Consider the following 26,833-nt stretch of genomic DNA (forward strand, 5'->3'; position numbering starts at 1 on the left):
GCTGTCAGTGCTGCTGTCGCCAGGGAATATTTTTCTGCAATATTCTGATTCCATCTATCTGGATCATTTTTTGTTTGTTTCAGCCCCTTTTGTGCTGGAGCCACTCAGGTCCTGCCATGTCCCGTGCAGGGCTGCACCTCCAGCTGCAGCAGCGATGGACCCGCCGGGCATTTCACAAACGCTCCGAGAGAAAAATGAATGAAGGATCATCTATTTATTCTTCTGAATAAATTCTGCTGAGTTTTAAACAAGAGCACTGCAAACACGCTCAGATTTATTTCCAGTGCTTTTGCTCAGAGTCTGTGAAAATGAAAGCGGAGGCTAGTCTGGGAAAAAAAAATTCCAACATGAAATCACCATTAACTAGAGATCGAAATGAAATGGAGATTCAGCCTGTTGCAGGGATGTGGGTTTTACCAAATGTCACTATAACTTTTTATTATGGGAATTATTGCTTATAGTATTATGAGGATAGTAGAAATTTAATATGGCAGGCAAATACAAAACCCCTTTTAATTCTATGCTGTTGATCATTTCTCCTGAAACTGTTACTAGAGAGGTGGAAAGGTGGTTTTCTTTACAAGCTCTTCTTCTGGCTTTTCTGTGCAGCTCACAGAACAAAGTAAAAAATATTTATGGTCTTAATGATTCAGTAATTTCAGCCTTCAGATTTGTTTATACAGGAAAAGCTTTTTAAATAATAGATGTTTATTGTTGCTGAAGATTTCTTCGTTTTGGCTTAGGGTATGTCTTGCGATGCCTCCCTTTTGTTGGAGCAGCTGTTATTTCTGCTTATTGCCTACTCTGAAATGTGTATAGACGTGTCTATTTGTGTAAGTGCAATTTTCTACGTGATTGATTTTAGAGTATTTGTATGAGTGTGCAGAGAGTCCACTGCCCGTGGATTTCATTTCAAACTAAACATCCGTCTGAAAGCAGAGGTTAAAACAAGTGCAAACCAAAGCAATGGTCATTCACAAATAGGTTTGTCACAGTCTGATAGCCTAGTATATTTGAATATTTCTTTGCAACAGTTGAACCGCTCTCAAACAGATTGACAGAAGCTAATTGAAAGCTTAGTCAGTACAGAGAGTCCTGCTGGAGAGGAATAATGAATAAGGATGCACTGGAGAAGAACGAGGAGGCAGCAGGACTGGGAGGGAGCGGTGGGGAGGAAGGAAACCAGCAGTGGCAGATAAAAGCAGTGAATTTGCCAGCGGGGTTTGCGGGAGATGCTTTTCCACGTGAGCTCTTTGCTCCCCAAATGGCAAACGCACCGGCTCTGCCCACCTGCCTGCACACCGAGTGCCTTCCCGTCCTGCCTTTGCCTTGCTCTGTGTATCCCGGCACGACCAATCCAGACTTTTTGGGGCAGGAAAAGCGGCGTGTCGCTCGGGGGACGCGGGATGCGTGCCAGCGCTGGGCGCAGGAAGGCGGCGAGGCTGCCCCATCCCTCCCCGCTCTCAGCCCTGACCCCTCGCAGCCGCTCGTCCCTCCTCACCCGCCGTTTGCTTCGCCTCCGGGAAAACACTTCGCTGGGAAAAATCTTTGCCAAGTGTATTTCCAACATTTTGGGTTCAACAAACTTCTGCTGACTACAGTGCAGGGTTTGGTGTCTCGAGGACATCAACCCTCGCTTTGGAAGGTCGGAACAGGAACGTGGTGATCCTGGCGAGCTCATCCTAGGACAGGCAGCCCTGTGCTCCTGGGGGACGACGTTCTTCTGAGGATCTGGGGTTCCTGCTCCTTGCGGGTGTCACGGAGAGAAGCTCACAGGTTTATAAACCTGAGAGGGACCTTGCCATTCCCGAAACGGCAGTCTAGCGCGGAGGGAGACAAGGCGGGAGCCTACATCCAGGTGCTTGGCCCTGCCACCACGTGGCATCTTCGCTGTTGTTCTTCACAGAGAAATTGCAACCGGCTGCTGTTTTCAGAGGACTCAGCAGTTGGCAATGTCTTTGCTGTGATCTCCCTCCTCTTTTCGTTTCACTTTTTAGGAGCTTTAAGCCTTTCCCTGGCAATAAATTACGATAGCTGGTAGAGGAGGAGTGAATTTTCAGGCTCGTTCCCTTCTGGGGCCAAGGGGTCTAACTCTGACCTAGAAAAATGCACACCCATCAGATCAGGCTTCGCAGCCCTAAATCTTTTCCCAGAGCTGGGGAACCAAGTCAGCCCTTTCTGGGGAAAGCGTAGATCACTCCCTTTTAAACAGAGCACTGGGGGCACTCATAAAATACCTCCATTTTACAGAGGTGCAGCTGAGAAAGGCTTGCATTAGGCAATACCTAAGAGGGTTCAAAACCTCACCTTTTTCTCAGGAAGACCTGAAACCTCGATTTCTTGTCTTTTAGGCTGGAGTCATGAGCCTTTGCAGGTAAGACTTCATGATTTACCTACTCGGATGGAGGCACCAATGAGGTGCTCCTCGGGGAGAGGAAATCCGACTGAGGAATGGTTTTCTGTCTTTTATCCAAGAAGCGTTAATGCTGTTTACACTAATCAGATTTATTTACTGTGGGGAAAAAAATCTTTGTAAATTCAAAGTGTTTATTATTGCTAAAGACTTCTTCTGTTTGGCTCGGTGGCTGCTCACTGGATATGTTTCAATTCCCATCCTTTGCCGAGCAGCTGCCCTTTCTGGCCGCTGCCCAGCCTGCGAAGCTGCGTGAGGGTTTTGCAGAAGTCTGTCCCTAAGGGCAAGTGGCCACAAAGGACCCCTTCTGCTTCCCAGGAGGATTTAGGGAGGAAAGAGCCCTTCAACTTCGGTGTCAGTCCAACCAGAGGAAATCCGTTACAAACACTGGGATGCTGCGGTGAGGCAGGTCGGATAAACTGGGGGCCAGGTGACTTGAGTCTTCCCTGCCCCTTTGTGCACGGCATTGCACAGGGAACCTCAGTTGTTTGTGCTTCACCCACATTTTGGCCCCTTCAGGACTTCTGCAAGGGCTCTCTCCTGGGAAGCCCGTGGTGATGAGCACAGTGACAGCCCCAAGTGAAGGTTTGACCTCTCTGCTGCCATTACCTTTACGAGGTAACGCCCTTAGCTGGAATGGAGGTTTTTCCCATGTGAGCTGTTCCGATGGCTGTGATGCCAGGGCTGGCTCCTGGGGGCCTGTCCCACCGGCCACGGCGGGCCAGCACCTTTGTGTCTGTGACCCTTCAGAGTGGCATGTGGCTCGCTGCAAGTCACCCGTGGCCTTCACCGCAGAGCCGTAGGTAATACAAGCAACCTGGCCAAGGGGCCATGCCGATGGGAGCCTTGTTGCTCCTGCTTTGATTTAAAAGAAACCAGAAACCTCTCAACACGTGTGACCCCTGACAGTGCTGGAAGGCCCCGGGGGAGGGATGGGGGGGCGATAGCAGCAGGCACTGAGAGTGCATGGGGTGGCATTCAAGCAGGCTGTGGGGCAGGGCTGGGCTGGCCGGGCAGCAGCCAGAAAAGCTCCCTGGGGTGGTGGTGGTGGGGGTCACAGAGGAGCTGAGATCGCTGGGACCCCCGGCGGGCGTCACTCAGTCCAACCACCCCGCTCTGAGCCCTGACCGGGGAGAGGACGGCGGCAAAAAGTTCAGAAGAAGAAGAAAAAGCGACTGTGGATGAAACGCTGAGCTGGAAGGGAGGCTGGAGGGCGTCCCTGGCCCCTTTCTCCTCCCGCGGGAGGCTGCGGGGCACCGACCGACGGACGGACGGGTGGGCGGACGGTTCCCTTCCCCTCCCTCCCCTCCCGCCGGGCCGGGCGGCGGCTCCGCTCCCCCCGCGGGGCCGCGCACGCCGCTGCCCGCCCCCGCGCCGCCGCCCCATTTAACGGGGCCCCGCCGGCGGTGCCGGCCCGTCCCGTCCGATCCCGGCCCGTCCCGTCCGCTCCCGGCCCGGCCCGTCCGCTCCCGGCCATGGCGCACCCGCCGCTGCCGCTGCTGCTGGCGCTGGCGCTGGCGCTGGGTCTCGCCGCCGCCGCCAAGTCCCCGTACCAGCAGGTCCTGCAGCACAGCCGGCTCCGCGGCCGGCAGCACGGGTAAGAGCGGCGGCTCTCCGCCCCCGGGGAACGTTGGTTGGGGGCTGGTTTTTATATTTTGTTTGTTTTTTGTTTTTTTTTTTTTTCCTACTTTTGCACAAATCCCGGGGGGAGCGGCTCGGTCCTGCCCTCGGGGGAGGCTCCGGGTGGGTGCCTTTTTCCTGGGGGAATTGAGTTTTGCTTTCTTCCTCCGCGAACGAGTTTTGCTTTCTTCCTCGAGTAACTTTTTTTTTTTTCTTTCTTCTTTGGATAACTTCCTTCCTTTTCTTTCAGGATGCTTAATGTTGTAGATGTCCTTTTAGACCCCTCAGTGATTCTTTAGCGGTCTGTCCCCGTTAAGGAAAAAGGGAAAAAACCCCCCAGATTTCGAACAGTTAAACATTTTGTGGAAGGGACTCTCGTTTTCATGAATTTATAGCAAAAGAAAGAAAACTGGTTCGGTGGCAGAGGAGCATCTCTGTGGAGTAAGCACCAACTTACTCTTTGACTGGAACCCCCAGTAAGTCTTGAAAGTTTTCTTGACAGAAGTAATCACTTATTTACTCATAAACCTTCCCAGATAAGGGATATGCAAAAAAAATGCATGCAGACTTCTCTTGCTAGATGGACAATACGTTATGGACCGAGTACTTTGAGTCTTGATTGATAGGTAGAAAACTAACCCAATGTTAAGAGTTGTTCCTACTGTTTTTAAAATTTATTGGGAATTAGGAAGGGTGAAGGGATGACAGACCTTTCAGCTGGCTTCCGTCTCTCAGGGTGGTGACATTGATTGAACTGTAGCTTCCATTTAAATGGATTGCTGAAGGCAGGGTTGTGAAATGCTTTTAAAACAACCCAAGACTTAAATATTGCAATTTGATACGTTATCTGGCAGGGATCCAGGTCAGTATTTATGAAAAGGGTATGCTGTTTATATGTGTAATCAGGTACAGAATCCAACAGACAAATTCTGAGCTGCTGTCTATTTGTAAAATCTCAATAATGAAAGAATTACAGTGATTTACATGCAAATACAGCGAGTCTTGTTCTTCATCTCTACATGCTCTGAAACTAAGCAAACATCCAATTATGCTGATAACCCTGAGGCAGAAGTTTGCTCAGACTCCGTAAGTTAGTGCAGTCCTGGTGTAAATCAGTGCACTCATCTCTGCAGAGAGAAGCCCGTTATTCCCTGTACAATCAATAGAGGCGCAGGGTTAAGATGTGATTGCGGTCCATGCTGGTGCCTGAGATCTTTGGAACGTGCAAGGAATTAGTATGCCAGCGTTTCCAGATGAAGTGACGCTGAGATAAACCCGGGGTAGCTGACCACAGCATTTTGCTCACTGGTCCCTTTCTGATGGAGAAAGCAATTTATACCAAGCTAATTTTTAAACATCAACTGAATTTTGAACATTGACTAATGACGTGCCAAAGAGATACAAAACCAGCCAAAAGGATCTTGGATGTGAGGTGTGTTGGTTTGCTTGCAGGAGGGAGCTCCGGAGGGATGTGCAACCAGGATTGCCACCCTTTCTGCTGCGAGCATCCCTCCGCCACCATCAATGCTCCTATTGAGCCAAGAGCAAGTTGGGTGGCAGAACTTGGCTCTGCAGCAAAACTTGTACATCTTAATTAACTTTTTTTTTTAAAGTGAATCGGCTCAAGTCTGGGAGAGGAGCTGAGAAGTATATAAGGAATATTAACATTTGAAGATGAAACCCTAGGAGCGCTCTCCCCAAGCCCACTCGGCTTTGCGGGCACGACGTGATGCTGGGGAGCTTCACGGACATAGTCATGGCAGGTAGCTGGGGCCGTACGGTAAGTCCTGCTCTTCGCTGTCCCTTCCCGAAGAGCAGCCCCTGCCCCAGCAGCTCCCAGCTGCTGCCTGCCAAGTGGAAGGCTTCAGCTGAAGGGGAACAATAGGCAGTTTTATCCTCGAGTCAGCGCGGCTGGCTGGGAACGGCATGGCAGAGGTGATGAACTCCAACGAGGAGAGGGGAGAGTGTTGACAAATTCATTTTAAGCCAGACTGGGCAAAGGACCAGAACACGCACCGCGGGGAGCCGCTACTACAGCCTGCCTGTGGGAATCATTGATAACATGGCCCTGGGGGGGGATTTTTCCACACGGAGGAAAAACTGGGAAGAAGTTTTCCCCGATAAGTCACGGAGGGAGCAGCAGCCCTGCGGCGCTGCGGTCCCAGGCAGGGAGGAGGGAGCGAGGCAGCGCCGGGTTTGACGCTGTCCTGACGGCGCGAGGGTTTTCTTGGCAGGCTCTTCCCCGGGGATACGGGGAAAATGATCAAACAAGTCCTTCAGTAGCCAGGCTTGTCAAGACGAATATTAGAGGGATTGTCCACTGCCGTCAGCCAGACGCTGAAATCGAGGCAAGGTTTGGAATTTCGATGTAATTGGAACCATATTTCGGCGCGGCGGGGCCGGGGTAGCCGAGGTGGGCTGAGTCAGAGAGCACAGACGTCTCTCTAAGCGATGATTTGGCGTGGAAATTACTGAGCCCGGGCCAGTTTGCACCAGCTGAAAGTTTGGCTTTGCGATTTCTAACTTTTTTTCAGTAGATTCTTTCTCCTTGTCACTTGCCTTATGTATAGAAAGGGAATTAAACGCTTTCATGCAGAAACAAACTACCATTACTGGATATGGCAGTAGCGAGGGAAACGGTGAGCCTAATTCCCCCAGGTCCCACGGGCCCTCACTTTCCCCTCGGGGCAGGACGAAGGTGCCAAGGCTGCGCAGGGTCGGATCCTGCCTCCGCAGGGCCCTGCGGCAGCCACATCAACAAAGGCTCATTGAAGGCAAGCCAAGCTCCCGCTGAGACTGGCGCTGGAGTTAGCCAACATATAGGAGACCCTCACATTAATTCATGCTAATGATGGGCAGGCTGGCCCGTTTTGGAGAGAGACGAATTTGGGACGCCGGTGAAAAGCAAGCACGGCCGCAGGAAGACTGGGTGACGGTCAGGGTGCAAACTCTGCTTTTGTTAATTTTGGTAGGCGAGCGGGCAGCATCTCGGTCAAACCCAGCATGAAACAGGCTGCTGTCTGTTTTCCTAAACAGATCAACAAGACCTTCACAACAGCATCTCCAGACCCCATCTGGAGTTTCATTTGCGCAAATGAAAACTCTGCCTTGGACAGTGCGGAGCGCTTCTGATGGGCCGAAGTGGTGATTTATGTATTTTGCTTAATTATTTGTTTTCCCTCTATCTGCCTGGCAGCCAATACCGCCCATAATTTGGATGCCGCTGCCGCAACTGGGGCATGGTGTTGGGACTCCAGTCTCATTTGGGCTGAGCATCCTCAGCTTGCTTGGGCGTTTGCTACACCTCTGGCTCAAGCCCAGAGGCAGTCGGTGGCCTCGCAACCCAGATCCATAAATTATATCTCACGCACTGACCGTGTGTTGCCCACATCCGTGGCCAGGGCTGCTGGCCACAAACCACAGAGATGGTGAGCCAGGCTGAGCGGGGAAATGCTGTGCTGGCCAAACCAGCAGCAAGTAAACTCCCAGCTCCAGTTTGACCACATCTTTGCTCGCAGTGATACCACTTCTTAGAAAGCTGAAAGGCCGCAGTCCGCTCTCAGTGGGGTTAATCACATGTGTAGGGCGAACCGTCTGCTTTTCTGGTTGAGAAGGAGCTCTCGGTACCTTACGGGCTGATAGAGCCACTCTCAGCCCGTGCTGTCATTCCTGGTGGGTTGACACTGGAACGGGCAGTCCCACTGCTCATTTTCCCCATCAGCGGCTCAGCATCCATGTCCAGAATCGGCTGAGTCTGTCATACAGCAAAAGTACCTGTTCTGGTTTTGGTGCAAGTTGGTCCATAGGGTGATAAATATCTGTCCTTCTTTGTCCTAAGCAATAAAATAATGGGGTTTTTTGGAAGGATTTGAATTATTGCATAACTTTATCAGGTTTTAGCTGGCATCCTAAATTGTAAGTAGCTGTTCACGATGGAAATACTGACCGAAGTATTATTTTAAACTTAATTCCTGTATTTTTTGGTGAGAGGGGGAACATGGAAAAAAGTCAAGATTTTGCACTCAGTGAAGAAAAAAGATACCCTGGCAGAGTGAAAAGAGATCTCTCTCACTGCTTCCTCCACTTCATGATAGTCATTATCCACTCAGATGGAGCAAATTGACTTGCAGCTGTCAAAGTTTCCTCTCTTTGCAACCCCAGCAGGGTTTTTCGGGCACTGTCAGGTGGGGTCTGGCTCCGTGTTGGGGGTCAGCACCGTAAGGAGGGAGGCTTACCGGACCCTCTTCTGCTTTGTCGTTACCTGTAGCCCCAACGTGTGCGCGGTGCAGAAGCTGATCGGCACGAACAGGAAATATTTCACCAACTGCAAGCAGTGGTACCAGAGGAAGATCTGTGGGAAGTCAACGTAAGTACCCGAGTGCCGGCCAGGGTCTCCCTGAAGACCCCCCTGTGGAGGTGGGTGCTGGGTGGGAGAAGCGGGTGGTGTGACACACATGGGATGTCAGAGCCGGTGGTGTGGGCTTAATGTGTATATGTGTTGAGAATTGTTTTAGCCTTTTAGTCCCTAAGAAATACTTGTTTTTCTCAATTGGCAAACATGATCCTAAAACACTTAGATGTTAAGAATGTCAAGTACCATGTAAATACAAACCCTGATGGTTTATTCTAATTGCATTTCTATATATATTTACAGAGCTCTCAATGCTGTAATGAAGTGTGTACCAGATGTTTTCTAGTACTTAGCTGTGTCTTGCCCCATGCTAGGCTCAATGCTGCCTAGCTCAAAAAAAAAAAAAAAAAAAAAAAGAGAGAAATAAAAGGCAATCCAGAGCTGATGGATATTGGAGGGAACGTAAAATTCATCTACACATGTTTGCTTTGGAAGGGAAAACAGAAATAAGGGGAAAGAAGTGTCAGTTTTAGCCAACACTCTCTGATGACTCCACCAGGAAAGTTAATTAGACTTGCAGGCCAATTCCACATCTAAAATTGCAAACAATAATATTCAAGTAGCTGTTGCATAAAGTATCTGTGTAAGCAGCCTCGGGACATTCTTTTGAAAGATGTAGTCAGCAGATAATTAACGGTATGCATGCTTGACTATCTGCCAGGCTGTAGATCAGGAGCGGGGAATCTTTTTCCTTGGTGTAGGCCAAACTGGGCTTTCAGACACATTTGCTGGCCCACGCTTTAGCACGCACTGCCGTGTTACCCCATATCAGTGCAAAGGTGCTGGCTGTGGAGAGCAGAGCTGTGGGCCAGGTCTGGTCCTGGATCTGCAAGCTCAAGAAGACCAAAGAGCAGAAAATCCTCTCCTGTGTTTCTGATACGGCTCAATGTAAATTGTGATTAGATCTATAGGAACACGCTGTTCTTTACTGCAGAATAAATAACTTCTGTTTGTGTAGTCAACAGCAGACTTTGAGATCTTGAACTGTGGTAAGCTATATGGCTTTTATTTTGGTTGCCTTCATTGGTTTAGCTGTGATGGCTGGCCATTGGGATTCATTTCACGTGTCTGGGGTTGGTATGGTGAGGAGGGAGGCAAAACAGGAGTTGTCACTGTGCACGGCTTTTGGCCTTTCATCACGCGACCCATGAATTCGTCTAAAAGAGGAAAATTCTGTACTTCAGGAGGATATATTGCAGGATGTGCCATGTAGTGAGCATGTATAGTGGTTTCCCTTACGTCCAATTGTCTTTACAGAAAAAAAAAAAAAAAGAAAAAAATGGAGAGGCACTATTGTAAAAACAACCAACCAACCTCCTCTGTCCCCAGTCCCACAAAACCACCAAATCTGGGAAGACTTAATTTGGGTGATTAGAGTTCAGGCTCTCATCTTGGCCGAATGGTGGCTTTTTTGACGTAAAATGGACAACATTATGGCATGGCAATATGGTATCATCATTGCCTCTTCTGATAACAGAGTAGCTTAGTAGGTCTCCAAAGAAAACATGACTCAGCTGTGGATGTGGGAAAGCTTTGCTCTTATAGTCACTGAAAGGCAAAGCGATCCAGCCACGGATTTCTTCAGCTCTGAAGCAAATGAGAAGCTAACCTCACGTAACCCAAGTGTGCAGCTGTGTTTGGCAGAGACAAACTCGTCCGCTTATCTCCAGAAAGAGGTGAAACAACTGGCATCTGGCAGTATTTCATGATTTCATTTGAGGAGACGGGGTGATCTCTTCTAACCTCATTTTCTCTGCTTTTACCCAAGTGTCTAATCTAATGATGCATCGCTGAGAGAAAAGCACACAGAGCATCAACCTGCTTGTTAACCTATGAGATAATGTTTCCATTATACACGGAATTTGCTCACTATTCTTTGCTTTGCATCATCTCCACAATGGGTGTTATTGTCTTCTTCTCTCTTCCTAGTAATTTTTGAGCCCGGGCCCTACTTTGCCCTTTAGCAGTGCTTGTGCAGAACAAAAGACACGTGCCTTGACTCACATTTTCCGGAGGACCCTGGGACAGCTCTGATTACAAACGTTTGCTGGTGATGGCTCCCACTGGACGTGGTGTTCCTGGCGTATGGAAGCAATCAGGAGTCATTTGGGCCATAAAGGACATGATGCATTATGCTGCGGCAGTCAAATTCTTAAACGAGTGTCAGGGGCCTGATGCTGTGCTGTACTCAGTGCATCAGTCTGTAGGCACAGTTAATAGTGCTCAGCATGAACCCTCGAAACTGGTCCGTTGCGTGGGACTGAGCTGGTCCCTGAGAGGTTTTGAGAATACCAGATACCTTTAAATCCCAGGAAGAGCCAGGATTTGGCATGTTCGTCAGCATAACTTGGTGGATCCAGCCTCTGCTTGCGATCCGTAGTCAGAAGTCCTCTCCCGAAGCTGTGTGCTTGGTCCTTCCGTTGGCAGGGGGGTCCACTCCATCAGCCCGGGGGTGGTGGTGGAGCTGGATAAGCATGGTGATTTCTCTCCTCCTCCTAAAAGGTTTTTCCCACTGGTGAGAAGAGCAGTCCTGCGATAGGAGACGCTTGACCCGTCTCACCTACCTCGCATTTGACCTGGCTGTTATCCTCCTTATTTGCTTAAAGGGTCAGTGGTGCCACAAGTTAGATGTGTGTTGCGGGTATAAATACCTGGCTTTAGGAAGAAAGTTTTGACTGCTTTGATTTCTTTTCTTCTCCTGCTCTGAGCACTCTTTCAAACAGGTAGTAGGGAGGGAGGTCAGTGAGAGACTAGGCACTGGAACGAAGCAAAGCTGAGCTCCTGCGGAGCTGACTCAGAGCAGAGAAATTCAGCCCCGAGTGAGGAAAAGCTGAAAAGTTGCTGCGAGCCTGTAGCATAACTTCACTCCTTCTCGGATGATCACATCCTGCATCGGGAGACGCAGAGCGACTGGAGCAGCAAGGAAAGCCAGCTGGAAAAACGTGGATGTGCCCGGTCTTTCGTCTTGCCTCCAGGTGCATCGCCTTTCGGTCGCTGCTCCAGGCTCGTGGCTGAGAGCGCTCTCGGTCGTGCTGGGGTGCGGTGGGCCCCGTGCTGAGTTGCTCCGTAGCTCTTACCAGAAACAAATAGGTCACGGCTGTAAGGCAGAGGCTTGATGGTGAGGCTTTGCAGGCTTGCTTCTTGAGCAGCATCTTCTGGTCCACGGGGCTGGAGTGCACTGCTGGGGCTGGATGTGCACAGTGGAAGTTTCCGCTCATGCATCGGAAGAGGGCTCTTACCTCTATCTGCTTGCTTTTTTTTTTTTTTCTTTGTTTTTCTTCTCTTTGCTAAAGTATTGGCTCACACAGTTAGGGAGAAGTTAGATAGAGGATTTATGTACATTTTCTATCATTGCTGATGAAGTGAGATAAGACAGTTGGCAAGAAGTCTGACACTGCTTTGATTTTAATGAGTACTGAAACAAGATTGTTGTGGTAATTAGGTAATTTTCCACTGTTGGTTATTCCAAAGCCAAAGAAATAGTTTACTTAGAGTATATTCTCATTGCTGTGCCTGTGTTTTTCATATTTTTCTACCTCCCTTATGCACTGGACTCATTCTTCCAGAATTGGGGTTGCAACTGAATGTGTCCCCACACACCTTTTTGTCTTGAGAATGAAAAGAAAACTTATATAAATTTGGTTTTTGATTATTTTTTTGAGAAATAACTAGTGGCAGTAAGTTGCCCCTTAATACGTTCCCTTTTTTTTCCTTTTAAATTAACTTTCCTTTTCTTGTCTGATGTGCTTTCCTCAGTTCAAGAAAAAAAATGACTCTCTGGCACTTATTTTACAAAAACAAAACATATGGGTTTTATTACAGGAAATTATTACAAATGCATCTTTATTCACTAATATATGCCTAAGCTTATTTTTATTACCTTGAAAAATGCACTTAAAATTTAATTTCAGATCTTAAGAATGCAACAGCAGTGAAACAATGACTAATAAAAGCCAGGGACCTTGCTTCTGCAGTCAGACGCAGATAGACATTTAAGAAATAGAGTGCTTCAAAACCAGAGGCTGAAAACCTATAGATTTGACTCAAAATTACTCAATGAGGAGGTCAGGAAATTGTGGTCAGAAGCGTTGCAGAGTGGATGACAAACGCTCTTTGTATGAGGGTATTGCTTATTTAACCCACGTCGCTGGCATCCGTCGTGTCCCAGCGTAGTGGTCTGTAGCCGCCGAGCGGACACCAGGAATAGGGATGGACTTGGCAACTCCGAAGGCTTTTGTGCAGAACCCACCGTGCGGTGCGGTGGCCAGGAGGTGTTCAGTGTTTTCTCCCGTGAGCTGTTTGCCCCTGATGGCGTAAGAGAAATACTCCTCCGCGGGCAGCAGGCTGCGGCTCCCACCCAACTGGAAGAGGACATGTCAAAGGAGCAGCCTTCTTCTTTTATGGATGCGTAGGGGACCGTAGTATCAAGATGCAGAGTCCTGCAAGTGAGCCTTCAGCCACGGCTGTGCTGCTTGTCCCTGAGGGCCGGAGGTAGCTGCAGGACCAGCTGGGAGAATGCCCTGTGCCCAGCCCCAAGCGACCCCTCGAACGGTGCCTTTGGGTGGGCTGGGTGGTCTTGTGCTTCCACCAAGTCCACCAGGCATGTGAGGGCACATGGCTGAAGCTGAAGTTTTTTTTTTTTACAATCCCAGTCTCTGACTCCTTGTAGGTGCAAACACTTGGCTGAGCAGCTTTGTGTTCACCTGGCCCTTTGCAGAAGTTTTCTGGTACTCGACTCAAAATGCTGGCATGCAAAATGCCTACCAGATGATGCTGGTAGGTCACCTTCAGCGGGCGAGTGACACTGGGGGCTTGAAGGACCCCCTGCACGGCTGGAGCTGGCCCCATTACTGGCCTCGGTGCTTCTTGCCATTGGCTTCCCTTGTGGGGTGGTGCTGGAGATGCCCACAAACCCGCTGAAAAGCAGGCAGCGCGGTTCCTCCATCCCTTCCCAGTGCCCTCCCCTCCCGGCAGGCGCCTGGTGCCGGGGCAGCCCCGAGCCGGCGAGCCCCGCGTGCTGCAGGCTGTGTGCATCAGCGTCCTGCCCCTTCGTCACAGCTCATTAATCTCCGATCGATCTATAAATAAGCCTTTTAAGGCCTACGTCAGCACTCAGGAATTATTTATGCTGAACTTTGGAATGATTTCTCTTTAATCAGCTCTTCGTCTTTGATTACAGGTCTGAACCAAGGGAAATGTCTAGACTGGATTTAGTTTCCAGGGTGAAAAAAAGAAAAATCGGAGGTAGGGGAGGGAAGCGGCGGGGCGAGAAAGTGTGTGTTTCTAATGAACGCAAGATGGGGGGGGGGCTGGGGAAAGCGGAGCAGCAGGGTGTTAAGATCTCCAGTAGTCAAAGGAAGGGATTGCTTTAGGCAAACTCTTTCCCACATGGAATATATAATGTCTAGACAATCAGTCTGGGTTTGCTTTGTAATTCTCTTAGGAAACCGTGACACAGAATTTATTTGCTTCTGTCACAGAAAAGCAGGTATTTGTTTCACTTACTGGCTCTTAATTACCCTGAAGAATTCCCTCTTAAACCCCAGGCATTTCCACTGTTTGTTAACAGTGTTAAAAATGATGACAAATACCTGGAGCTTGAGGATTTTCCTTTCTCTTTGAGTGAGTGTGCTGAGGCTCGGCGATACAGCATCCGACTTGTCTCGAATCCGACCAGGAGCACAGAGGAAACGCTCGTCTTTGGGAGGAACACCTATTCCCTCGCTGCCTTAGCCCATCGATCAGATGGCCTTGCTCCTTTCACGCCAAACATAAGAGCAATAGGTGAAAGAATCCCTTGTGAAAAATAAAAGGGCAACTTCTGGATTGATTTTTTTCCTTCCCCCCGCCCATCCCATTAATATCAAAACACGTTCCCTCGAATGGCCAGCTCTGAGAATCGGATGACTTTTATTTCCCCTTGAGCTGCAGATGATGGACACAGCGTTCAGGCAGCTCTTGCTTATTTAGGGTCTGCAAATCTGCAGGACAGCCCCGAGTCCCCAGGCTGGGGTCTCTGGCCCCTTTGGTTTTACTGGGGGATAGTGGTTAATCAGAGCAGCAGTTTGCTGCCAGCCAGAAGGATATGCTGCCCTGAGGGTGCTCGCACGGACGTACCCCGTGTTAGCAAAGATGGGTGTGCTGCGGTACAGCCCGGGGTGCCCAGGGATGCACGTGCCACCACCGGTGAAGTTTGTCTCTGCAGGGCTTATCCCAAGCCCTTCTGCCAGCGCATCCAAGACCAGGGGTGCTCCTTCCCCTCCGAGTCTTGTCTTGTGGATTTTGCCATAGGTAAGCAAATCATTTCTGGTGGTGGACAAGAATGGGGTGAAATGAAGGGGAAATGCTTGGCTGGTTTGGCAAAGCAGCCGTACTGGAGTTGCAGCGTGTTGCCCAAAGAGTGATCAGACATGACAGCAGCAGTCAGCCAGGGAGATCCCTAAATCCCATGGGAAATGTGCCCAAATGAACCGGCACTTGCGGTGTCTTGCATGGTTTATCTGTTGGGACCGTGGCATCGGTTTCCATCCACTGTTTGTACAAAGTCTCCCGGAAAGTGTGGTTTTGAAAAGAAATTGTGTCTGCTTTTGTTTGGTGGGGAAATTGGCAACATGCAGCCCTGAAGGAGATAAAAATTGTGGTTTGTCTTTTGTTCAAGTCTATATTTCTAATGAAGAGTCTGCTTAGAAACATCACCAAATATGGATGGACACAAAGCTATAGCAAATAGAGAAAAAGCAGTGAGACGCCATCAGTTAATCTGCTGTATCCATCTCTTATTCCAGAGTAATCAGTTATGAGTGCTGTCCTGGATATGAAAAAGTTCCTGGAGAAAAAGGCTGCCCAGCTGGTAAAAATATGTTTGACATTTTTTAGACTTCTTAAAATTGTACAGCTGCCTAGTAAAGGGAAATGTTATAAAATTACTCAAAGTGGATTTGATTTTTGCAATTTGTGCACAATATTGCCATGAACAAGTCAAAAATGGACTCAGCAGAGCACCAGCGGAGTGCCAGATCAGCTCCAAAGCATGCAAAATGTTCCAGACAACTCAAAACCTTGGATATAATTAAACTTAATCAAGCATGGGAGAGCCATAGGGAACTACTTATTCCAACAAGTAATATAGCTGTATTGGAAATGCAATACAAAGGAATGATAGAGTAGCGGACAGCTCTGCCAATCTCTGCTCATTTTTATTTTGGCAAGCATGAGGTTAGCAAAATTGCATTTAGGCGAAAATACAGTTCAGCCGCTGGTGGGGATTGGGAGGGAATTAACTGGGTTTATTGAAGAAAGACATATTCTGCTTTTGCTTTCTGAACGCTTCCTTCCACAAAAGTTTGATGCCACCCTGTTAATCATGTGGGCTGGTGCAGATGGGTCAGCAGAGACCAAGAGCAGCGGCGAGCTGCCAGCTCCGAGCACCAAAAGCCTGAGTACAAACAAGGATTGGGTGAAAGCAACAAATATCTTTGCTTGTCTCAATTCAGATCCATGGAAATCCAGAGTAACTCCATTTAAACCTGCAGAGATGCAGTAGATCCTGGATTACACTGCTGTAATTGAGGCTGGAGCTGTCAGGCTATGATTATTTATTATCTAATTAATGAACAGCTATGGGTTCCCTGACATGCTTCATTTCCCCAAGCGTTCTCACCAGCAGCTCTCCTTTAATTCAGTGCAGCGCGGGAAGGATGAATGATGTGTTGGGAACATAACCTTCTCTTCTTTCAGCGCTGCCGCTTTCAAACATCTATGAAACCCTGGGAGTTGTTGGGTCTGCCACCACGCAGCTCTACTCCGACCGGTCTAACCTAAGGCCAGAAATCGAAGGACCTGGAAGTTTTACGATTTTTGCCCCAAGTAATGAGGCCTGGGCGTCCTTGCCTGCTGTAAGATATAATTCTTCTTCTTTCTCCTCTTCCTCTGGATTTCTTTAGTGGAGATCCAGCTCTTCTGGCAGAATAGGCACAGTCCTGATACAGGAAGGACTGAATTTCCAAGATGAGAATCACTGTACTGGTCCATCAGCTTCAGAGCTTTGTTTCTGAAAGAGCCCAACACTAGAGAGATGTGGATGCTCTCCAGCAGGTGGATGTAGAAATCACCTCATTCAGTTTTCCCTGCCCCTTACCATTGGAGATTGCGTTAAGACCCACAGCAAGAGACTTTCCATCCCTTTCGGTTTTTCTTGTCGACCATTACATTACTGCTCTGGTTATTCTCAGTAAGTTTTACAAGTAGCCAGTCCCAACTGGAGCCTCGTTAAATCTTCAGCCTTCCTGCATCAGTGTGTTCCTATGCTCAATTACATATAAATTTCCTTTACATTGGTTTTGATTTTCTCACTCTGTGTCTTGTGGCATTTCCACTCCTGAAATTGTCACTGCTGTCCTGCTGGTGCTCCCATCCTCATGGAGCATCTCTGTGAAGAGGGGAGAGTCCTGCCAGTACAACTCCTATCCAGTTACATCCCACATTTAAATCACTTGTCCATAAATATGTAAGAACAACTATTGGGACAGGGAGGAGGCATCTTTTTGGCCATTCCCACTACGAAACCTCTACCCCAAACCTGCACCAGCAGAGCCCCTTGCAGGGATGATGCTGTTGGGGAAGGTCTCCTGATGTATTTGTCCTTGGCCCTGAGTGATGCCTTTTGTTGCCTTACTGCTCATTTCGATTCAGTGATCCCACACTGGAGCTTGCTGCCATGGTCCCTTCGTCTGCCAAGGATGGGGGTGCCAGAGCTGCTAGCTGCTGTTGTAAGGCAAGAGCTAAAGATTTATGAAAGTTAGAGCTCTTAATTTGGACAGATGGCTTAAGGCTGAATACATCACTTAATACACACGTACACACACTTTGGAAGCACCTTGGATGCAGCCAGACCTCCTGGCTTTCGCTAACAACCAGCTTAATTGCACTCAGCACTGAAAAATGAATTTTTCTGATTTTCAGGAAACTCTGGATTCCTTAGTCAGTAATGTTAACATTGAGCTGCTCAATGCCCTTCGCTACCACATGGTGAACAAACGGGTTCTCACAGATGATCTGAAACATGGAACAACACTTAACTCAATGTACCAGAACCTGCCTATCCAGATTCACCACTATCCCAATGGGGTAAGACATTTGTATTAAACCTACCCACAGCGGGCTTGCTTTTCTGCTGCCTTGCACCTCCTATACTGTCCTTGGACCTCCAGGACTCCGTAATGCTTAGGTTGACAACTATTGAGTTAGGATATGTATTTAGAAGGAGCTTGAAAAGAATATTTCTAAGCAGATAGTTTCATCGATGCTGTTGCAGAGAAGTTGCCCACATTGCTGTATAACAGTATTCTTGCCTAAGTATTGGTTCTTGCGTGTTTTCTTAGTCTTGATGATTCAGGGTAGACAAAACCACTGATTATTTTCAAAGTTCTTTAAACATGGAATTTTCAAACATTCTTGATAGAGCATTCTCATTCTTTGGGTGTTTTTTTAGGAAACCGCTTTTCTGTTCCTGCTGATTCAATATTACAGCGCTCACTGCGTTTGAAATAGAAAACCGGCAGAGGCTGCTTTACCTTCTTGTTTTAGCGCCCGTAACGCCCCGTGGCTCTTTCCCTCTGCAGATTGTGACTGTGAACTGTGCCAGGCTATTGAAGGCTGACCACCATGCCACCAACGGCGTGGTTCATGTCATCGACAAAGTCATCGCCACCACTACAAACAGCATTCAGCACATCATTGAGACTGAGGAAAGCCTGGAAACTCTTCGGGTGAGTCCACCCCACGTGTGCTCCAGGGCTCCTTAAAGGTGTTCAGTCATCCCACTCCCAGTGAATTTTCTTGAAGAGCTTGCCAGTGCCCAGGTGCTGTGACTCTAAAGCTGCTGATAAAATCCTTCTACCGATATAGCTTATTTTGCTTTAGGAAGAGAAGTGTTTGATATCAGCACAAGTAGGGTTTTATGAGAATAGTTGTCACGCTGCTCTTGCTGTTGGTAAAGAGACGTAGACTGAGTCTGTCTCCTCGCTCTTCTGTGGGAGTCTTAGCCTTAGGAGATATTAACTGTTCAGATGTGATGAGTACCAATTTATTTGCCTTGGTATTTGCCAAGTTAAGGAATAACTTAAAAAGCACAGCGGTTTTGCAGTTAGCCAGCTGTGGGTTCTGATCTGAATTATTCACTGGAACTACTGTGGCCCTTTCCAGGCATATCAGGGTATTCAAACTAGCTCTCAGTCTTGCCAAAAAAGGGCTCTTGTACTCAAATTTCTGGAGCACAAGAGAACCATCGGGCCGGGTCAAATTTATAAAGGGACCAAAGTGCTGAAAGAAGCTATTCAGGATTTTTTGTAAGTCCTCTGAAATTATAAAAGCCTTAATAAATCTGGCCCTTAGTGTGTGCCTGGACAAAGTTGCTGACCTTTGTATTCTGGCTGGATGTGTTTTACCACTCTCCTCATTTCTCTGAAGGCTGCTGTGGCTGCTTCTGACCTCAACAGCTTGCTGGAAAGCGAAGGCCAGTACACGCTCTTGGCTCCAACCAACGAAGCCTTTGAGAAGATCCCACGAGAAACACTGAACAGGATCCTGGGGGATCCAGAAGCCCTGAGGGGTAAGTGCTTGTTTACTGAGCCCATTGAGAGACTGAAGGGTATTTTTCAGTTCATCTAAATTCCTTCTCAAGGGCGTCTGAATGGCTCCTTGATACACTCTGACAACAGCTGCAGTAAACAGATTTGACAGACTCCAGCTTTTTAAGCTGGACAGCCCAGACTTCTTTGGATGTAGACGTGGCAGAGACAGCAGTACCCAGATATGGAGGAGGGAGCTGAAGCAGTCCCTATTCCGAGTTTTCCTTTAGCACTCCTGTATGCGATGGTGATTTCTATCAGTCCAGCAAGATGCAAGAAAACTAGTATCTAATCGATGTAACTTGCCCTGACAAATGAGTCAAATAACCACTTGAAACCTTTTGAAGTTGGCAAAGGTGTATAAAAATAACTCTTTTTAGGCACTTCATTTCACAGGCTGCTGAATTAAAATCAGCACGGTTTAGAATGACCGCGCGTCTTTTAGAGTGGAGCTCCATACAGTACAGTACAGGAGGCCCTTGCCAGTGACCAGGATCCCTAAAAGCTGCAATAATTTCATAGCTGATTTTTGCAGCTCACTAAGACGTTTGCCTCTCTTACAGACCTGCTGAACCACCACATCCTGAAGTCAGCCATGTGTGCCGAGGCCATCATCGCTGGCCTGACGATGGAGACTCTGGAAGGAACCACCCTGGACGTGGGCTGCAGTGGGGAAGAGCTGACCCTCAACGGAAAGCCCATCATTGCCAACAAGGATGTCCTGGCGACCAACGGCGTTGTACATTTTGTTAATGAGCTGCTGATCCCAGACTCAGGTGCTGGTGCCTCTCTGCATCTTTCATTCTGTTGCCTTTCTTTTGTCTGTTTTGCCAAGCAAATACTGGATTTAGAGGGTGTAGGTATTTTGTGGTGATGGGTGGATTGCCTTTAACGCAAGGTTACTATGTGTTGCTTTTCTTTTCAGCTAAGACTCTGTTTGAGTTGGCACAAGAATCTGAAGTTTCCAAGTCTATGGACTTTTTCAGACAAGCTGGTCTCAGTTCTCATCTAACTGGCAGTGAGCGAGTGACCCTCCTTGCCCCAGTGAATGATGTCTTCAAAGGTAAACTGGGGAGTAAATCCCTTTCTTCCATCAGTTTGGGCCACACATCTCCTTCAAACAGTCTTCAGCCAAGTTTCAGTGCACAAGTATGCAAATCCTCTCTCAAATGCCTCAGCTATAGGCAGTGGCATCTAGCTTTACCATTAAAAACCGGAGTGCGTGACACTCTGTATTTGGACTCTTTAGTGTCTCAGTGGTCATTTTAAGTGAATCACTGGTTCTTTCCATACTTTTTGCTGCAGATGGACTCCCCGTGGTTGACAGCAACATGAAAAACTTGCTTCTGAACCACATTGTTAGAGACCAGCTCTCCTCTAAATATCTTTACCATGGACAGAAACTACAGACTCTGGGTGACAAGGAATTGAGAGTTTTTGTGTACCGCAATGTAAGTTCTTGCAGTGTGCAGTGCTCTCTATGGCTGAATGATGCTCGATGTCTGTAATGTTATGGCTATCATGTAAAAAGTGTAACCGAACATTGTGGAAAGTATAAAAATCTCTTTTTTGAAGCACATGCTAATAAAGTCTTTTTTTCTGCAATTTTGTTTGCAGAACCTTTGCATTGAAAATGCCTGCATTGCTGCCCATGACAAGAGAGGACGGTTTGGGACCCTGTTTAGCATGGACAAAATGTTGACTCCACCGTCTGGCTCGGTGATGGATGTTCTCAAGGCAGACCATCGCTTCAGGTGACCTTTCTGCTCTTCCTAAGTGCTAGTTAGGAGCAGAAGAGCTGCCAAAGCAGTTTCTATTTGTTATGGGTTGTAGTCATGACTATATATAATTTTTTTAACATAGAAAGAGCATCCAAAACCATGGTCTCATCCCTAAATTATAGGGAATGAGACTTCAAAAAACCCTTCAATGAATTGTGAGCCAAGAGTGTGTGGTCCCCCTTAACACAGTAAGAAGCTGGCTCTGAAGCCATCTCTGCCCAGCAGAGCTGCTGTGGCCAGACCTCTCTGTCTCCTCACTACTATTTGGTACCCAAGGAGTCAGCAAGCCCAGGTTGCTTTGCCATTTCTCAGATGTTCTGGTTGGACCTCACAAGCTCATTTCCTACCTAATCAACTTTTTGGTTAACTGATTTGCTGGACCCCAGCAGGATTTTGCAATTGTAACTCCACAGCTGTCTTTTGAACGCAACATGCAGTTGCTCAAAGGCCAGCAGAAGTAGTTTATAATGAAGCATTTTATGTACGTTTGTTTTGCAGTACATTGGTAGCTGCAATCCAGTCTGCAGGTCTAACGGAGAACTTGAACAGGCCAGGTACCTTCACAGTGTTTGCTCCAACAAACGAAGCTTTCCGAGCCATGCCCCAAGGGGAACTGAACAAACTAATGGGTGAGCATTTTTAGAGCGTTTAGATGAACAGCTGCTGTGTGTTATTGGTATAATACAGGAAGGAATGGCTAAGTTTCTTTGCCATATCTCATTCCTTGACCCTGTCTGTTGGAAGCACAAGCTTCCTACACAACTGGTTTGGATTAAGTCCTATCCAGCAGAAAGCTGAGGATGCAGAGTGTGGCACTGAACTCTCACACAAAGCGTGGGCATGGGTTTATACTTTCCTTGTGCTTGGAAGACTTGTTTGTAGTGTGTGCTACAAACTTACTATGACTTTAATTTGGCTGTGCTGGCTGGTGTAAGCAAGATAACTCCAAGGTGTTTCTAGAGAAACCAATGAGGTCTCTGCCTTTCTCAGGGACAAAAGAAATGAGAATGTGGCTGTCAATCACATAGGATCAGGGTGTCTAAAGTAAGTTCTGCAAATAGAAAACATGGTCTACATTCAGCCTCAAGTTACACTGTATGAAATTTAAGAAGTAAAAGGATGGAGCTGTTGCTCCATCTATGTGTACATGAACAAAGCAGGAAGTCCAGCCTGATTCTGAGAAGACAACAAATATTCCAGTCTAGCACAGACGGAGACCAATATCCTGAAAAGCACAGGCGTGCAGGCTGGGTGTGGAAAAAAGCATGGGAATGTTTAATAACGCTCTTCTGGATAAGCAGCACGATCTTTTATTTTGTTCATGTCGAAAACCGGCTGTGGTTGGAAACAATGTCAGGTATTTGAGTGTAATGTCTTCTCGTCATTAAAGTCCAACCAAACATTGACATCATAATTTGGGAAGCATGTGCCCATGGTAGCTGGTTATCCTTTTAAGTGCAGGGATGAGGAACTGGTAATATCAGACTGCACATCCAGTCTAGTGCTTAATATATAAATATTTCAGAACTGTTTTGCAGCTATTGTAAACGGCTGCAGGAATGAAGTATCCCAGATGTGGACACTTCAGATGTTCTTCTTTTTTCACGCAAATATTTAGCTTATGCTCCTGTTGAAGAAGTGAATCATGCTGGTGAGGACGTGCAGTGTGAACTGTGGCTACCCTAGAAAAACTGTAATGGAAAAAAAGCTCACAGTGTATTCAGATACGAGCATTGAAAGAAAAAGTCACCCTTGCTGAAGGAGCTGCTCTGGTTTTGTAGATGGAGGCCATCTTTTGCACTAGCAGTTCCCCATCGGTTCTCTGTGGGTTTTGGCAGTGACACTGCATCCTCTAAAGGAGAAGATGGAGAGGGGCTGCTGGCCCGTGCTGCGCATGTCACTGCCTCTTCTGGAAAATAGATGGTGAAGGGGAAGCTTCTTACCTTCCTAAAATCTGTTTCAAAGCATGGCTAGATGAGTAGAGACTCAGTGGGGTGGGGATCAGGCCAGCAATCTGTGAGCCATTAGTGACATTTCTCCTGCACTTTTCCCCTTCCCACCCAGGAATCCTGCAGTTTCAGCCGTGAAGATTATTGCCAAGTGACACTGGCGTTGGCGAAAGTTTTGACATTTGCAAATATCGGAGTGCTCTGTTTGCTTCCTTATTTCACATAGGTCTTCCCCCCCACACCAGACTTCCTTGGGAAGTGAAAGCAGCAACAGAAGCAGGTTCATGCTGTGCACAGTGAGAGAATGAGGGACTGAAAAACCAAGAGATAGGGATTTATTGGTATGTACCAAGGTGGGACACTGGGAGAGTGTCCTTCTGGACTTGCTGGGACCCTGACCAGCCTGGGCAGGAATGGCCTCAATGTCCTAACCAGCTCCAACCAAGTTCCTTCTGCTGGGTCTTTTCAATTTTACATTGTTTCCTTGCACTTTCAGGAAATTATGGTATTTTCCATGTAATTTCATTCCAGCGCATGAAATACGGGAAGCAAGCGCTGCTGCTGTTTTGCAACTGCAAATGTTTTCTTCCCCCAGGTAATGCCAAGGAGCTTGCCAACATCCTCAAGTTCCATGTGGCTGATGAGATCCTGGTGAGCGGCGCAGTCAGTGCCCTTGTGAGGCTGAAGTCCATGCAGGGAGATAAACTGGAAGTCAGCACGGTGAGTCACCTTGGATGGGGTTTCGCGGTCATCAGGGCTGTGGGCTGGGTTTAGCTGTCCATGTCGAGGACCAAAGTATGTCTTCGCTCATTTGGATGGTGTGGGAACCTCTTCTAAATGTGCGCACGGACCCACCAAACAGTGTTTCCTGGGCTGTAGCGGAGGGACTGTTGCCATGCGTTCAATTCAACGAGCTGGCAGTCTTGAAATGTGGTTTGCTTCAGCTTTCTCCCCACAGCAATTGTAAACGAATTCCAGGAGCTGTTATAAATTTAACCCTGAGTCATGGGAGAAAAAGCATAAATAAATTAAATTAATAGCTTGTTCAGCTAACACATCTTTTTTAGTGTAACGAAAATGATCTCTGCATGGGCTCCCTTAACACAGCAGGATTTATTTAGATGTATAATTTCATTTAAAAAATTCTGCGCTACATTAAGAAAAGGTAGGATCTTTTATTGATGAAAAAGATATATTTCAGAAAATGAATAACTCAAGACCCACTCTGTGCATAAGGACGAAAATGCAGGACACAAATGGAAAGGCCAGTGTTTCCAAGGGCATTGAGTTGGCCAACTTGTGTGCTAGACTCTTCCCGTGTCCAGTCCTGACCTGCCCTCTCCTGATGCCACCTCCGCAGCCGTCCCTCTTGGCACAAGCAGCAGCGCCCGCTGCCTCCAGCGAGCTGGTGGATGTGCTCTGCTGCCGCGGGACGGCGTTCCCAGCCAGCGCAGCGAGAAATTCCGTGCTCCAAAGCCTGCCAGCCACTCCAGGACAAACTGCTCAGGCTATAATTTGTTTTTATGTTCTCCTTAATTGGCAAGAGGGATGAAAACACCTACAGCCATCCAGTAAATGAATGAACGAATGCAGAGTGAGGGCTTTTTAAATAAAATTAGAAACCACTGATGACAAAAGTTTCTCATTTCCTACTTTTTTAAATTTTTTCTTTTCCTGAACAGAAAAACAACGTAATACACGTCAACAAGGAGCCTGTTGCTGAAAGCGATATCATGGCCACGAATGGCGTGATTTACGCCGTGAACTCTGTCTTACAGCCGCAGGGTAGGTCTGTGGTTAGAAATACCTAGAGCCACACCATTACAGCAGAGCTGCTTTGGGAGGGAGTGGTGACACATGGCAGTTGCTTGAGGAGGAGGAAGATTAGTCTGTTATGGGATTTTCTACACAAAATAATGGAAGGAAGCAGCCTGTGTGCTTTGAAGAGTATTTCAATGCTATCTATGTCCCACCCTTAGCTTCAAGGCCGCAAGAAAGAGGTGACGAGCCTGCAGATCCCGCATTAGAAATCTTCAAACAGGCATCTGCGTTATCCAAGGTAAAAGACAAAAAATCTCTCCCTGTAGAACTACTGAAATTATATTTTGGTAATAATGACTAGAAGAAAATGTCACATTCAGATTTTTACTTCCAAAGAGAGTGAGTGTATGTGTGTCATGGAATGACCAATCCTCTCTTCTTACATGATTTAATTGTATAAGAAGTAATAGATTTTACAACATGAAGCCTACAGTTTGCAGCGCACTGTGAATGTACCCTTGGCACGGTACGATATATGTCAACCTCCAATAATGTATATGGTACTGAGGAGTCATTCATCCATAGTTTTTGGAGACTAGGATAAATATATCGGCATGCAAACTGTCCTTATAGCTGTTGGAGATTTGTTGCATTTATGCAAACCTTATATTTTCTTTCCATGCAGGTTTCTCAGAGAAATCCTCGACTAGGTAAATAACTTCTCTAGCTTGTTTCTAATCTCCATTGTGTGTCCCTGTCCCTTAAGGAGAGGTTTATTCTGTTGTCTTGCTGCAAGCAAGATGTAGCATAACTGGGAGGGGAAGGGACAGGGAGATGCTGTGTGTCTGTCCCACCCAACTCGGTCTTCTCCTTGCAGCACCCGTCTACTCCCGGTTACTAGCAAGGATGAAGGAGAACTCGGGTGGATTCTGAGCTGCATCGTGAGCAACCGCAGTCAGCGCCTCCATCCCATCCGCTCTGGCTGACCGCTAAAGAGAAGGACAGAATTGTTTTTAAAAACCAAATATCACCCTTAAATTTATTTTTGTTTCCAACGAAATGGATAGGAAAAAGGAAAAGCCATAGATATATGTATATATTTTAATACCATTTTTTATTTGGGTTTGACCTTAAAGTTCCCACACTAAGGATAGGTTTTGGTTTTGTTTTGTTTTGTTTTTTACAAAGTAGTCACTAATTTGCAATTTTTAACATAGCCAGTTTTGGGCTTGATACATACGTACCAGGGCAGGTGCTGTATTCCGCCCTGGTTCAGGAGCTCAGAGAGATGCTTAGAGCTCACCTTGGTGCTGTCTCACTGGGGGAGACTGAAAGGGGCTGAATTAAAACCTCTTTTCCAGGCTCCCAGTGGTACCTACTGGCACTGCAAACTCCAGGCTCCCAAAGCAGGGAGCCAGGTATGATCTCACTGAAAACCCCCTCAAAACCAGTGCCAGAATTGGGAAATTTTGGCCAGAAAGACTTGGCAGGAATTGGATATGTTCAGCTTTCTGAGCAAATACATCACCCAGGGCCAACTGTATGGCTGGGCGAACAGCGATTACTTTGGAGGAAGTAAATTTGTTGAATTAATTAACTATCACCCAAGCAATTGTTTTTCCTGCTTTTTTTTTAAACAAGCATGTGCTTCCTTCTTCCCCTGTTTTAAAAGTCTTCCATGAAATTCTGAATTGAAGGCTTTGAACAAAAGCCTCTCTATTGACATTGAAGAAACTGCATAATTATAAGCTATGGTTTGAACTGTTCTCTTTTTTTTTTTTTTTTTATTGGGTTTTGTTTATGCCTTTGGGTTTTAACTGTGCTGCGTTTTGTTCACGAGATTGAAATGAGAGTTCTCCCTGGCTGAAGCCTTCCAGTAAATGATTCATTTTTAATAATGGTTGTTTTTTTTAATAAAAATTAAAAATAAAATCAAAAATATAAATATGACAAGTGATGATAATGCTTGTTTGGGGTTTTTTTGGTTTGAATTGCCTGATGGCACAGTTTAACCACCTGAGCACTGGGATGGAGGGAGGTCAGATTTGGCCGGATCAGTATTAACAGGTCTAATGGTTACAAGAGTGGAATGGCAAAGCGTTTCTCCTCTCTGAGCCTGGCCTGACATAATTTTTCAGCTGTGCTTTCACGAGCAGTCACTGTCAGGCACTTCAGGGAGCACAGGGCAGCCATGCGCATCCTTCCAGCTGGATGCTCAGCCACCTTCGCCGACAGCTGGAGCTCAGCGCTCCATGCCATGATGCTGACAG

General features: G+C 47.1%; 1 protein-coding gene across 2 annotated transcripts; it reads left to right on the forward strand.

Annotated features, from left to right (window-relative positions):
• The first annotated feature begins 3,858 nt into the window (after positions 1-3,858).
• On the forward strand, positions 3,859-26,516 carry TGFBI (transforming growth factor beta induced). 2 transcript variants are annotated; one of them, XM_052771918.1, is made up of 17 exons: positions 3,859-4,010; positions 8,301-8,399; positions 15,230-15,294; positions 16,182-16,339; positions 17,406-17,570; positions 18,065-18,211; positions 18,912-19,053; positions 19,636-19,848; positions 19,998-20,135; positions 20,378-20,523; positions 20,690-20,826; positions 21,352-21,482; positions 23,398-23,522; positions 24,485-24,587; positions 24,782-24,861; positions 25,249-25,273; positions 25,441-26,516. In XM_052771918.1, exons 1-17 carry the CDS (start codon positions 3,889-3,891, stop codon positions 25,494-25,496), a joined length of 2,052 nt encoding a protein of 683 aa, XP_052627878.1. In that variant the 5' UTR covers positions 3,859-3,888; the 3' UTR covers positions 25,497-26,516. The 2 variants fall into 2 exon arrangements, with proteins under 2 accessions (XP_052627878.1, XP_052627877.1); XM_052771917.1 differs by lacking the exon at positions 3,859-4,010 and having other exon boundaries at positions 4,341-8,399.
• The last annotated feature ends 317 nt before the right edge of the window (positions 26,517-26,833 follow it).

This window comes from Harpia harpyja, chromosome 20 (assembly GCF_026419915.1).
Source record: "Harpia harpyja isolate bHarHar1 chromosome 20, bHarHar1 primary haplotype, whole genome shotgun sequence".
NCBI classification, from domain to species: domain Eukaryota; kingdom Metazoa; phylum Chordata; class Aves; order Accipitriformes; family Accipitridae; genus Harpia; species Harpia harpyja.

Coding starts and splice junctions, on each gene's coding strand:
- TGFBI (XM_052771917.1), top strand. CDS start 8,143: ATGGAGCAAATTGACTTGCAGCTGTCAAAGTTTCCTCTCTTTGCAACC. Junction 8,400..15,229: donor AAGATCTGTGGGAAGTCAAC/GTAAGTACCCGA, acceptor CTCTTATTCCAG/AGTAATCAGTTATGAGTGCT. Junction 15,295..16,181: donor AGAAAAAGGCTGCCCAGCTG/GTAAAAATATGT, acceptor CTCTTCTTTCAG/CGCTGCCGCTTTCAAACATC.